The 14,045-nt window shown below is 42.6% G+C and overlaps 1 protein-coding gene across 2 annotated transcripts in view; it reads left to right on the forward strand.

The window, feature by feature from the left end:
• The window catches only part of MEGF10 (multiple EGF like domains 10), a 187,809-nt gene that overhangs the window by 139,479 nt on the left and 34,285 nt on the right, over nucleotides 1-14,045 (forward strand). For both annotated transcript variants that reach the window (XM_055430492.2, XM_055430495.2), the window contains exons 10-13: nucleotides 4,753-4,927; nucleotides 6,240-6,360; nucleotides 7,136-7,299; nucleotides 10,270-10,372. In XM_055430492.2, coding sequence (XP_055286467.2) covers nucleotides 4,753-4,927; nucleotides 6,240-6,360; nucleotides 7,136-7,299; nucleotides 10,270-10,372 — 563 coding nt within the window. The remainder of the gene's footprint in view (nucleotides 1-4,752; nucleotides 4,928-6,239; nucleotides 6,361-7,135; nucleotides 7,300-10,269; nucleotides 10,373-14,045) is intronic.

Genomic DNA, 14,045 nt, shown 5'->3' on the forward strand with positions numbered 1-14,045 from the left:
TGCAATTAATGGTGATTTCTTTTAAGCTGTAAAGTTGAGATTTTAAAAACTAATTTTAGGGGACATTTGGCCTTTGTATGCAGACATACAGATTATAATTTAACAAGGCTGGATGACTTGGAGAGATCAGGGGAGGCACATTCTGTGCCTCGCCCCCCACCCCCACCGACACACACAACTCTGATGTTTTCACCTGTTCACTCAATCTGTGTTTACCATGGGCCGACTGTATGGTAATGAAACATACTTAATTCTCGTTCTTCTGGAGCTCGAAGCCTAAAGGGGAAGGGAGACAAGGGAAGGACAGTAAGAATAAGCATAAGATTACAGATCGTGACAAGTGAGATGAGCAGAGGGCAATGAAAGAATAACAGGAGATTCCTAACTGAAATGTGATTGGTCAGGGAAGGCCTCTCTAAGGAAGAGAGATTTAAGCTGGGCCTGGAAGGATAAGACTGAGAGAGGTAGGCCAGGAGTGGGGAGGTGGCTATCCTGGCACATGGAATACCCCATGTGAAGCCCTTAACTTTGAAAAAGTTTGATGCTCTTACAAAGTAAAATCTATTGCAGTTTAGCATAGTAATAAAGAGATGAAAGGTTGTTGTGGAATGACACGAAGACACCGGGATCTTGGCCTCCGGAGGAGAAGAATTCAATCCGGGGCCAGAGACGAGGCTTGATTGCTCAGAGCTTTTGTGTAGTAAAGTTTTATTAAAGTATAAAGGAGATAGAGAAAGCTTCTGACCTAGACATCAGAAGGGGCAGAAAGAGTACCCCCTGCTAGTCTTCAGCTGGATGTTATAGTGTCACTAGCAGTCTGTTAATGAAAGAAAGGAATGTCTTAAGGCACAGAATGACACCAGGCCCCTCACCATAAGATGCATTTTGGGATAATTTTGACACTGGACGATTCATCTCAGGCCATAAAATGATTAACTTGAAATCCTGTAGAAGGGCAGATTACCATACAAATAGTTTCATTTTACATAGATTAAGGGAACAATATCTGAGTATAACATACAGGTTTGTGAAGTAGGTTCTGAGCCATTTGGAGGAACCGACTTGAAGATAGAGTCTGGGGCAAATTCGTAGTACATTAATATAGCTTAAGACCAACATTTCCATAAGAAAAATGCATTGGTTAATTCAAGATTTGGAAAAGAAATGCAAAAAAGCAAAATGGCTGTCTGAGGAGGCCTTACAAATAGCTGTGAAAAGAAGAGAAGTGAAAAGCAAAGGAGAAAAGGAAAGATATAAGCATCTGAATGCAGAGTTCCAAAGAATAGCAAGGAGAGATAAGAAAGCCTTCCTCAGTGATCAATGCAAAGAAATAGAGGAAAACAACAGAATAGGAAAAACAAGAGATCTCTTCAAGAAAACTAGAGATTCCAAGGGAACATTTCATGCAAAGATGGGCTCGATAAAGGACAGAAATTGTATGGACCTAACAGAAGCAGAAGATATTAAGAAGAGGTGGCAAGAATACACAGAAGAACAATACAAAAAAGATCTTCACGACCAAGATAATCACAATGGCGTGATCACTCACCTGGAGCCAGACATCTTGGAATGTGAAGTCAAGTGGGCCTTAGAGAGCATCACTATGAACAAAGCTAGTGGAGGTGATGGAATTCCAGTTGAGCTATTTCAAATCCTGAAAGATGATGCTGTGAAAGTGCTGCATTCAATATGCCAGCAAATTTGGAAAACTCAGCAGTAGCCACAGGACTGGAAAAGGTCAGTCTTCATTCCAATCCCAAAGAAAGGCAATGCTAAAGAATGCTCAAACTACCACACAGTTGCACTCATCTCACATGCTAGTAAAGTAATGCTCAAAATTCTCCAAGCCAGGCTTCAGCAATACGTGAACCGTGAACTTCCAGATGTTCAAGCAGGTTTTAGAAAAGGCAGAGGCACCAGAGATCAAATTGCCAACATCCGCTGGATCATGGAGAAAGCAAGAGAGTTCCAGAAAAACATCTATTTCTGCTTCATTGACTATGCCAAAGCCTTTGACTGCGTGGATCACAATAGACTGTGAAACATTCTGAAAGAGATGGGAATACCAGACCACCTGACCTGCCTCTTGAGAAACCTGTATGCAGGTCAGCAAGCAACAGTTAGAACTGGACATGGAACAACAGACTGGTTCCAAATAGGAAAAGGAGTACGTCAAGGCTGTATATTGTCACCCTGCTTATTTAACTTCTATGCAGAGTTCATCATGAGGAACGCTGGGCTGGAAGAAGCACAAGCTGGAATCAAGATTGCCGGGAGAAATATCAATAACCTCAGATATGCAGATGACACCACCCTTATGGCAGAAAGTGAAGAGGAACTCAAAAGCCTCTTGATGAAAGAGGAGAGTGAAAAGGTTGGCTTGAAGCTCAACATTCAGAAAACAAAGATCATGGCATCTGGTCCCATCACTTCATGGGAAATAGATGGGGAAACAGTGGAAACAGTGTCAGACTTTATTTTTCTGGTTCCAAAATCACTGCAGATGCTGACTGCAGCCAGGAAATTAAAAGACGCTTACTCCTTGGAAGGAAAGTTATGACCAACCTAGATAGCATATTAAAAAGCAGAGACATTATGCCAACAAAGGTCCGTCTAGTCAAGGCTATGGTTTTCCCTGTGGTCATGTATGGATGTGAGAGTTGGACTGTGAAGAAGGCTGATCGCCGAAGAATTGATGCTTTTGAACTGTGGTGCTGGATAAGACTCTTGAGAGTCCCTTGGACTGCAAGGAGATCCAACCAGTCCATTCTAAAGGAGATCAGTCCTGGGTGTTCATTGGAAGGACTGATGCTGAAGCTCCAATACTTTGGCCACCTGATGCGTCTAGTTGACTCACTGGAAGAGTCTGATGCTGGGAGGGATTGGGGGCGGGAGGAGAAGGGGACGACAGAGAATGAGATGGCTGGATGGCATCACCGACTCTGTGGACATGAGTTTGAGTGAACTCCGGGAGTTGGTGATGGACAGAGAGGCCAGGTGTGCTGTGATTCATGGGGTCGCAAAGAGTCGGACACGACTGAGGGACTGAACTGAACTGAACTGAACTTCAGGTGAAACAAGGTGTCATTATGGCAACACAGTGTTTTAAGAGAAACGTCCTTTTAAATTTGTATAGAGAAGAAAAAAATATCGCTAGTTAGTTTCCTCCTGCCGCTTAAGAGAGAGAAAAATGTCTGACACTCGCAGGCTATTTCCTCTGTTTGGAGACCCCTGGCCTTCCTGCCTGTTACCCTCTCAGTGACACTGACGATGGAGAGATCTGGACAGAGTCGCGATATATTGTGGAGTGAGCATGGTTAGGTCCTAGTGATGAAGGCAGTACAGGAGAGGAGAGACAGAATTACTAAGAGTAACTTAGGTTTTTAACTTAAACCACTGAGTGGCTGGTTGGCTCCACTGCTTTAGTGGGAAGTAACGGAGAGGAAACCCTTTGTGAGGAATGAAGAAAGGAGAGAGCCAGGCTCCGTGTTTGATGCGTTAAGTTTGAGAAGCCATGGAGATGTTCGGTGTTTTGCCCAAGGATAAGTACCAAATAAATAGATCTGAGTAATTCTAAGTAGATTTGAGATTCAGACCTTGTTTTTGGAATCCAAATCTTCTATACCCAAGAAACCACCTGATATATAGGGTTGTGCTTGGATATTCCTTCCTTCCATGTTTCCTGAGTCATGCTTGTGATGGATGCCTAAGCCTTTGTTTATGGGCACTTAGTTGCAACAGGGGTCCAAAGGCATATTTAAATAAATTTCTGAAAATGAGTAGCAAACTGTCTAGCTCACAGCCATTTTCTTTAAGAAAAAGACAGGAAAGGAGATTATGAGGTGTGGCGAGACCCTCTTTGACAGATTAGGATGTCAGGCCCAGGGAGGCTATGTGCTTTCACTGTGGTTGGCCAGGTTGTGGGAGAGCTGGAATTTTACAGTCTCAGTGCTTATCCCTTCCAGGTCATGGTTCTTTACAGGAAATCTGTGAACAGTCCTCTGGTGAGAGGTCATTTAGCAGATGTCTAGATGAGACAGTGGGTTTTGTTACGGCCCAAGTTAAGGGGAGGGTTTTATCTCCATTAGGGGAGGAAGGCCATCTTCAACAGTCTTCCAGTTGTGAGCAGAGCTGGTTTGACTGTTCAGATTTTCCTTTGGCGAGAAGCACATGTGTTTTGAGTGATACAGAGCACCCTATTGTGTGAGCCTCTTTAACCCGTGCCTCAGCACAGCTGATGTGTCCATTTGCTGTGGAATGACAGCTGGCTGCCTGGCCCATCAATGTGGCTGCCGTTTCAGGTAGAGACAGCTGCTCCGCCATCAGGTATGGGGAGCTGAGAGAAGTAGGCTAGGCTGAAAAGGTCACTACTTCTGGGGTTCCTTGGACATGACCCTTGCTAACTGACTTGGTGGTGTTCATTGGATGGAGTTCTTCAGATCGTCTTATCTAGCTAACCTCTTTTCATATTAGTGCTTTCACTTGACAAAAAATTAAAATGGATTTCAGACAAAGGGACACAGTTACAAGAGTCATCCTGCTAGAGCATGATGCTGATTTCATGCAACATTTGTGGTACCAGTCAGGTTTCAGCCGATTAATTAAACCATATCAAGCCTGAGAATGAAGTTTAAATTGTTGTGTATGGAATTACCAACACATTTCGTGATCATGGCTAGAGCAACATTTGCACAAGCCTTGGGTGTCATGTTTACCCGGGAGTGACTTGCTCTTTTCATCCACATCCCTCAGCTGTCACCCCATGTCTGGAGAGTGTGCCTGCAAGCCAGGCTGGTCGGGACTCTACTGTAATGAGACGTGTTCTCCTGGATTCTATGGGGAAGCTTGCCAACAGATCTGCAGCTGCCAGAACGGGGCTGACTGTGACAGTGTGACAGGAAAATGCATCTGTGCCCCAGGATTCAAAGTGAGTGGCTTGGGCTGCTTCTGCAGAAGTAGGAGAGGAGAGGCGCAACTCGGAGCACATTGATACCATGATTTATATGACCTTTCTCTGAAGTCCAGCGAATGTGCTAAAAACCAATCGCATCGTTAACAAGGAAGAAAACAGATAAAATATAATAAGAGATATAAGTAATTACTTGAGAATGATGCCTGGGCAAGCTGGTAAAACTCTAAAGTGGCATTAATATTTAATAATTTAATTAATATATATCATGAAGTAAGACGTATTTTAATTATTCCTTATGTAACTATGTAATTATCTCATCATGTCGATAATTTATAGGCAGCAAAGAAATTACTTTTCCAAATAGGATGTGTTTTATTGTCCACAGTTTATGTTTTAGTTCCATGCAATTTGAAGGCATAGTTAGCATTTATTATGTATTAACAGCCAAGGATTAGTAGTATGTAAGTTTTTCAGTCCTTTTGAGAATCTAGACCTTTCAAATATGCCTATAACGTCATAAAGCAGAATTTTGCTAGTTTCTAGGATTTCTTAGCCACAAATTAGTAATTTTTGTTTTAAAGGAAAATGGGCTGCTCTTGAATTATTTTCTTCCATTTTAAAGAGAACATTAAACTGTGAAGAATGTTAATGACTATTCCAGAGCATATAATATAGAATGAGTGGGTCACAAAGTCTCAGAGCTGAGATCTTTACAGGGTTTTCTAACCTGGGTCACAGTGCTATGGTTGAGCCCTTGAATTAGCCTTAAGAGTCTCTTTGTCTCTTCTGCTTTTAAAGGAGGTGACCTCCAGTCACCTTCGGTGACCAACTTCTGTGCTTAATGCTCCCTGTCAGATAATAAGTTGAATCATGCTGCAGGCTAAATGTATTCTGTTTCTTTGCCTTACTTACTGATCATATTAAATATTATATAAAGCAGTCTAGGAATCATTGCAATTTAGTGTATAGTTCATATTTATGTTTATTTACAGACAATAATTTTACAGCTGCAGTTTGTTGTTCTATATCAACTTAAATGAGCAAGGACAGAGGATTTTGTATTTGCTACCCAGGAAAAGTAATGAAGGCAGCAGGGTTTTGGGGGTCATATTCAATACTTGTATCCTAAATATAGGCCAGCTGGCATTGCCCTTGGATCTGTACAGTTTGTACATCTGTATAGTTAGAAAACTCTTTTAAAAAATACAATGTGTTAAAATGAGAGAGAGAGTATAATCAGTACAGCCAAGATATGTTTTAGTATATTTCTGTTGGCCCTATTTCAGGTGGTCAAACTGCACGCATTTTCCTATTTGCACTTGTCCAGGGAATTGACTGCTCCATCCCATGCCCTCTGGGGACCTATGGGATAAACTGTTCCTCGCTCTGCAGCTGTAAAAATGACGCCGTCTGCTCTCCTGTGGATGGATCTTGTACTTGCAACGCAGGTGAGTGGGTGAATGAGTCTGTTATCTGATCCCAGTCCTGTTAGCTCCTAAAGACACAGCAAAGAAACCTTGACCAGGATTCTAGCTCCAGCTTTGCCAAAATACAGTGCCTGGACTCAGCAAACCCCCTTACCCGGGAGGGGCTCTCCTGCTTTCCAGAGTCAAGGGGAGAGGCTCCCAAGAGATGATCTCTGAAGTTGCTGCCAGCTCCAAAATCTGTGAGTCTCTGTGCTTTGGGGAAGAGTAAGCAAGCAGACCTGTGTCTGTGCCCCTAAATTGATTGGCCTGGAGTCCTGACAAGAGATGCAGTCAAGCACCTGATTGTATATGGGGGCCAGAGCATCTTTATCCATAGTTTCTGCAGCAGCCAGGGTTGTGGACACTCACTGTTCATGGTTCATGGGGTCCTGCTTTAAAGATGGGGATGTTCTTTCACACGTACTTTCCTTTTCCTTCCCATAAATATTGTATTTCCTGACCTGCACAAAACTCCGCACCCCGCAGTGTGCATCTCTGCGTGTTAGATAGTGAGGTACCCCCACCTTGTCTCTTTTCCCCTAGTAGTCCAGTAGTGCTTCTTACTTGACAGCTGTGCTGGTGCTCTGGTTCAGTTCTGAGAAAGGCTTTATGCGGCAGAGCCATGATGCCTGCGCTAGGGCAGGGGCGCTGCTGCCCACCTCCACGGTGTTTCTAAAGGGAAGTGTGGCTGGGAGAGGCTGGCCGGCTCCGTGCTGCCTTTGTCTGTTCACGTGCCCTGGCACTCTCGTCCTGGCAGGCTGGCACGGGGTGGACTGCTCCATCAGCTGCCCCAGTGGCACATGGGGCTTTGGCTGCAACTTAACATGCCAGTGCCTCAACGGCGGAGCCTGCAACACCCTGGACGGGACCTGCACCTGTGCTCCTGGATGGCGCGGGGAGAAATGTGAATTTCCCTGCCAGGTATGGCTCAGCTGGGAGGGCCGGGAGGATCCGATGGCAGAGCCTTAGCTCATTTTTTGCTGACTTCGTGATTTAAAGTCCCTTTTTGGGAACCAAACTAGAGTCACTGTAGAAGAACTGAGATGTTTGAACGCAGGTTGGATACAGGGTAAGAAGAGGGAAAGATACGGAAATTGGTTAGGCAGCTTTGTGAGAATCCCTTTTTATCCTCTCTCCTAGTTCCTCCCACCTCTCCCCTCTGTTTTCTCTGTTCTAATATACCCATCTCTTCATGGCAACCAGTCATCAGTATTTGTCAAACCTCCAGTGTATGCCTGTCAACTCTCCAAATGTTGCGTTTCCATTATAATGGAAATCCCCCAGCCTTTGGGGTGGAAAGTGGCAGGGCATTGAAAGGGGGGTAGTGATGGTGTCACAGAAGGGTTCAGTGAGGTGGTGAAAGGTTTGGAAACAGCCGTCTTTCAGCACAAATATCTCTGGAGTCACCCAGATCTCCATAGATTTCCATGGTTCATTGCCGACTCCCCCCACCCGCTTCACCTACTTTGGAGATATGCCCCCGACCCCGTACTGAGTCTGCCGCAGGCCAGTAAGAGTGGGCAATGGACAGTTCATTGAGTAGTAACAGCCCATTTAACTTTCTCCCTCTAAAGTATGGGGCCAGTTTCCTTCCCGCTATTCCGTAGCTTTCTCTCCCTGGGCAGTTATTTTCTCCTGAGCCATTAAGCATTCTGTCCATGCTGTGCCTCCTGGGGATCACGTGATGATGAAGTGACACCATGATCCCCTGAACTGGGTAGCTCCAGGGGGCCCTTCCACAGAGCGCTTTTCTCCCTGTGCTTCCTCCTCATTAAGTGCAACCCATTTCCCAGCTAGGGAGCCCGGGGTGCTACTCCGTGCCCTCCAAACCCCTAGGACACAGTTTTGTCAGTTTTGCCTCCTGTCATCCGCCAGTGAGCAGATTATCAGTGCTCTGAGATGGGCTTAAAGATCACCTTTCACTTACATGAGTCTAAGTGTAGACAAAGCAAATCTACACCATCTTGTCTGTTTTTTGGCATGTTACTAGATGCATTAGTAAATCAGCCAAGGCTGGAAATGGTTTTTAGTAGCTCATATTATGACAAAGCTAAGTCCTATAAGCATGGGCAAACATTAGTAGAACTTAATTTAAAAAAATGTTTTATCTCAATAATTACTAGACAAATGAATATGCCATTTAACACCTACTAAAATGGCAACCCACTCCAGTATTCTTGCCTGGGAAATCCCATGAACAGAGAAACCTGGAGGGCTACAGTCCATGGAGTTGTAAAGAGTCAGATACAACTGAGTGACTGAGCATGCATGCACCTGTTGAATGCTGGTTCGGGGTGCCTCCCTGTTGGTAATTTCACAGCCCCTGTTTTCCTTAGTGCTTGGTGCTGTGGGAGGTTTGCAGTGTCCTCCCTCAGTTCCTCAGGACCTGGCATGAAAGATCAGGGCTTGTTAATGTGGAGCTTTCATTCCTCTCCCACAAACTAAATGATCACGTCCGTGAAGAGTCTCATCTCCGCTGGACCACCAACGCAGATGTGCATGTGAAAGTATTAAGGTCTGGGACGGGATGAAGGGGAGGGTGTGCCAGCACACAGTCCACCCCTGCTTAGGAGCTCGAATCAGAATGCTTCCTGTTGTTCAGATGTCATCATGGGAGAGAGGATGCTAATTAGGAAAAAGTGACAAAAAGTATTCGTTTTTCCTTAGAGTTCTGTGTATCTCACTGGCAATTTATGGACATGATCTTAATTCAGTTAGAACTATGTTGTTTTTTAAATTTTAGGGCTTCTTTTAAAAAAACGTTATTAGAGTATAGTTAATATATAACATTATGTTAATTTTAGGTCTCCAGCAAAGTGAATCAATTGTACATATACATATAGCTACTCTCCTTTATTTTTTTTAAGACTCTTTGCCATATAGGTCATTACAGAGTGCTAAGTAGAGTTCCCTGTGCTAAATAGTAGGTCCTTATTAGTTATCTAGTTTATGTTTAGAAGTATGTATTTGTCAGTCCCTATCTCCCAATTTATCCCTCCCCTCTCCCCTTACCCCCTGGTAACCACAAGTTTGTTTTCTATATCTGTGATTCTGCTTCTGTTTTGTAAATAAGTTAATTTGTTGTAGCTCAGTCGGTAAAGAATTTGCCTGCAGTGCAGGAGACCTGGGTTCGATCCCTGGGTTGGGAAGATTCCCTTGGAGAAGGAAATGGCAACCCACTCCAGTATCCTTGCCTGGAAAATCTCCTAGACAGAGGAGCCTGGTGGGCTGCAGTCCATGGGATCGCAAAGAGTTGGGCACGACTGAGCGACTAACACTTTTTTTTTAAGGTTAATCAGATAGGGCTTCTTTATGTGGATCAGTCTTATTTTTTCACTAACAAATAGAACGTTCTGTGTGAGAAAAAAAATCTGGGATTATGTGTGGGGATGGATATTAACTAAACTTATTGTGGTAATCATTTCACAATATATATAAATATCAAATCATTATGTTTTACCCCTGAAACTTATGTAACATATGTGAATTGTACCTCAGTGGGAAAAAATATACCCTGTAAGGAGTACTGAACTATTTTATAAAAATCTTTAGGAACAAAAAGACAATATTTTTATGTTGAGTTATGGCTCACAATAAGATGAAGATTCTTTTAATGAATTGGCATGTTTGCCTATCTTTGCACGTATGCGCACCAGCATATTGATGTAGTTGGTTTCACCATTTGTATGCTAGACGTAAACTAAGGTTTGAGAGTTTTGAAAACACTAACCCCTTGCAGTCAATATTTTAGGAGCCAGCAAGACATGGGAAGAGGTGATTGTAATGCATGCTGCTGAGAGGTGTTTGGGAGGGGAGGGTGCTATTTGTTAAATGGCTGACTGCGGTCGCCCACTGTGGGATTCCCATCCCTCACTGCTGTCTTCCATGTAGGATGGCACTTATGGGCTGAGCTGTGCTGAGCGTTGTGACTGCAGCCATGCGGATGGCTGCCACCCCACCACGGGTCACTGCCGCTGCCTCCCCGGATGGTCAGGTGAGAGCCACAGGCTGCTGCTTGAAATGGGAAACATGCCAATTTGTACCTAGTGCTGTTCCTTGCTACCTCAGAGAAACACCCACAGGTCAATCTTTCCAAAAAAAAAAAAAATGAAAATATGGTAATGTCTTCAGTAAGGTGATAAATTTTTACCCTCAAAACATTACTGCTAGGCCTAATTAATCTGTGGGCTTCCCTGGTGGCTCAGTGGTAAAGAATCTGCCTGTCAATGCAGGAGACATGCGTCCAATCCCTGATCCAGGAAGATACCCTGGAGGAGGAAATGGCAACCCACTCCAGTATTCTTGCCTGGGAAATCTGATGGACAGAGGAACCTGTTGGGCTACAGTCTGTGGGATCGCTAAGAGTCAGACATGACTTAGCGACTGAAAAACAGCAACAATTAATCTATAATCCAGGGATGACTTCTTGTTGAATCATGCAATGGCAGTTCTCTTGAGCCTTCAGGTAAGGTTTAACTATCAGTGCAGATACCTAGCAACTTCTTTATAGATAGGTAGACAGGTATATAGATAGGTAAATAGATAGACAGACTCTCATATCATAGAATTAATCTACTTAAAGTGTAGAATTCAATAGTTTTTAGTATCGTCAGAGAATTGTACAGTTATCACCCCTATCAATTTTAGAAAATGTTCATTGTCCCTCCCAAAACCCCATTACTACTTATTAGCAGTCACTCATCATTTACTCCCAATTCACGGCCCCACCCCCTTTGCCCTACCCTAGGCAACCACTGTCTGTTTCCGAAAACTTGCCTATATGTGGTGTTTTGTATCTGGATTCCTTCTGTTAGTGTATGTTTTTAAGGTTCATCCATATTGGAGTGTATATCAGTACTTCATTCATTTTGACTGCCAAATAATATTCCATTGCTTGGATAGACCATGTTTAATTTACCCACTCATCAGTTGATAATTTTTAATATCAATATTTACCCATTGATAAATATTGGGATTGTTTTCACCTCATTGGATATTATAAAAAATGCTATTATTCATGTACAATTTTTGTGTGGATGTATATATTTTTGGTATATACTTAGGAGTGAAATTGCTGGGTTGTATGGTAACTCTAAGCTTAACCTTTTCAAGAACTACTACACTTGTTTTCCAAAGCATCTGCACAATTTTGCACTCCTACCAGCACTGTATGAGATTTCTACTCCCCACCACACTTGTTATTTATCTATCTTTTTTGATCATAGCCATCCTGGTGGGTATGAAGTCTTATTATCTCATTGTGTTTTTGATTTCCATTCTCTCAATAAGTAATGATGTTGAGCATCTTTTCATGTGTTTATTGGCCATCTGTGTATCTTGTTTGTAGAAACGTCTTCTTTTGCTCATTTTTTAATGTGGCTTATTTGTCTTATTTTTATTGAGTTGTAATGTCTCTTTGTCCCCTAGCTCTATGTCCTTTTCATATATATGTTGCAAATATTTTTCCTCTGTGAGTTATTTTTAACTTTCTTGATGATGTCTTTTGCCACCAAAAAGGTTTTATATTTATAAAGTTCAGTTTATCTACTTTTTCGTTTGTTGCTTGTACTTTTGGTGTCTAAGAAATCATTGCCCAGTCCTAGATAACAGACATGCCTCTGTATTCTTAGAGTTTTATGATTTTAGCTTTTACATTTAAGTCTTTGATACATTTTGAGTTTGTTTTTGCATGTGGTATGCATCAGGGTCCAAATTCATCCATTGTTTATGTCAAAATCCTGTTGTCCTAGCACCATTTGATGAGAAGAGCATTCTTTCCCCCACTGTATTGTCTTGATAACCTTGTCAGAAATCAGTTGACCATAAATGTGACTGATTTATTTCTGAGCTCTCAGTTTTATTCCATTGACAAATATGTCTATCCTTATGTAAGTAACATACTGTTTTGATTGCTGTAACTTTGTAGAAAATTTTAAAATTGGAAAGTGTGAGTCAACTTTGGTCTTTTTCAGGATTGTTTGGCTAGCCTGGGTTCCTTGAATTTCCCTTTGTGTTTTCAGATCAGCATATTAATTCCTGCAAAGAAACCAGGTAGAAATTTAAAGAGGGTTGAGTCTATATATCCATGACAGGAATAGTGCCAACTTAACAATATTAAGTCTTCAGATCTTTGAACATAGGATGCCATTGGTAACCTCTGGAGTGGTGTCTCTCAGCCCTTTGCAATTTGTTGAGAGCTTCTTAGGCTTCTGACAAACTGAGACAAACTGTCTTGTGTTTGATTTCTAGTGTCTGAGAGCTACCTTGGGAACAGGTCAAGGCTTGTGTAATAAACTTTATTTTCTGTCACTAGGAGCTACCCACTGAAACATGGACTCCATGGTCCCCCAGCTCCTCCTTGACTTGCAAAGACTGAGATAACTCTAACTCTACAGTATGAAATTCCACTTTCCCATGTTTCTACTTGGTTCTCGGTTACTACATGTTAAAACGATCAATACATAGGAATTAAACCAGATTTTGTGACTTCGCAAGGGTTCCTGAAGCTCTCAAATGGAGGGACCACTAATAAGTTCTCAATGACCACAGTGAAGCAAATAGCATTTTTAACCCCCTGGCATATTCAGGGCTTTTCTAATAGAGAAGCCACATCATTTGTTTTGGGCCATACTCCACCAAGGCTACTTTTGTCTTATGAATGTAGAGGAAATGTGACATGTTCCTGGACCCACCAGTCATTGATCAAGTATCCACCTGCTTTGATGGTTTAGAACCAGCTTGTGAAAAGCATGCTCTTGTATACATGAGAAAAGCAGGAGATATGATTTGGCCTGCAGCCAGCCAGAAAATGTGTTAGTTGCATTCCATAGTCTGGGTCATGGGGTAAGACAAATGATCCCATCTGGCCTTAGACCTGTGGAGCTCCTGCAGGAATGCCGTGGCTTTGTCACACGGCATAATCTTATAATCCTCTGTCCATCTGTGACTGGTCTGCTTCTCCAAAGGGGAGGAAGTCTTGCTGCTTCATTGTCCTATCACTTGTTGCTCACCATCTCTTTGCTTCATGGCTCCAGTGTCCTACTTCTCTGGGTCTTCTGTGTGGACTCTTGGTCTGTTAAGTATCTAAGGTTGCTGGGAGACGTTGTTTAGAGGGGTCATCCCCCACACTCACAGAACGCACTTGTATAAGCAAATGTGTATATAGGAAAAGAAAATTCCTGAAGTTTTGAAAAACACCCTAGTTGGATCAAGGATTGCCTTGTTTTTCTAAAAGAAAAGTAGACTCTGTATTACTTCATTGCCAACATTGGGTAGACTTATCATTTTTCATCACAAACTTGTTTTGAATGAGTACCTCATGAGGACATTTTGAAATAAAAACTTTGCTTTTCATTTCGATATCAGGTTTGGGGCAAAATAAATAACCTCAATTCAGGGAAGCAAGTGCTTCTGTTTCCTTTCTCCTTGCTGTGGAGTTTGCTGTCCGTGATACGCAGAGAATCGCCAGGGAGGGCAGCAAATATGTGGGATCAAAGCAAGGCTTTTGTGACAGAATCCGTGAAATCTTAACTCGGGAACCTGGACTCTTCCCTTGACTAAATTATCGAGATTTGATCTGTAGAGACACCAACAGTGCTCGGCCACTGAGGACACTGAGGAGAGACTGATCTGGCCTAGGAGTGTGGAAATTAAAAAAAAAAAAAAAG

This window comes from Moschus berezovskii, chromosome 8 (genome assembly GCF_049115385.1).
Source record: "Moschus berezovskii isolate FMDL1 chromosome 8, NW_MosBer_1.0, whole genome shotgun sequence".
Taxonomy (NCBI): Eukaryota; Metazoa; Chordata; class Mammalia; order Artiodactyla; family Moschidae; genus Moschus; species Moschus berezovskii.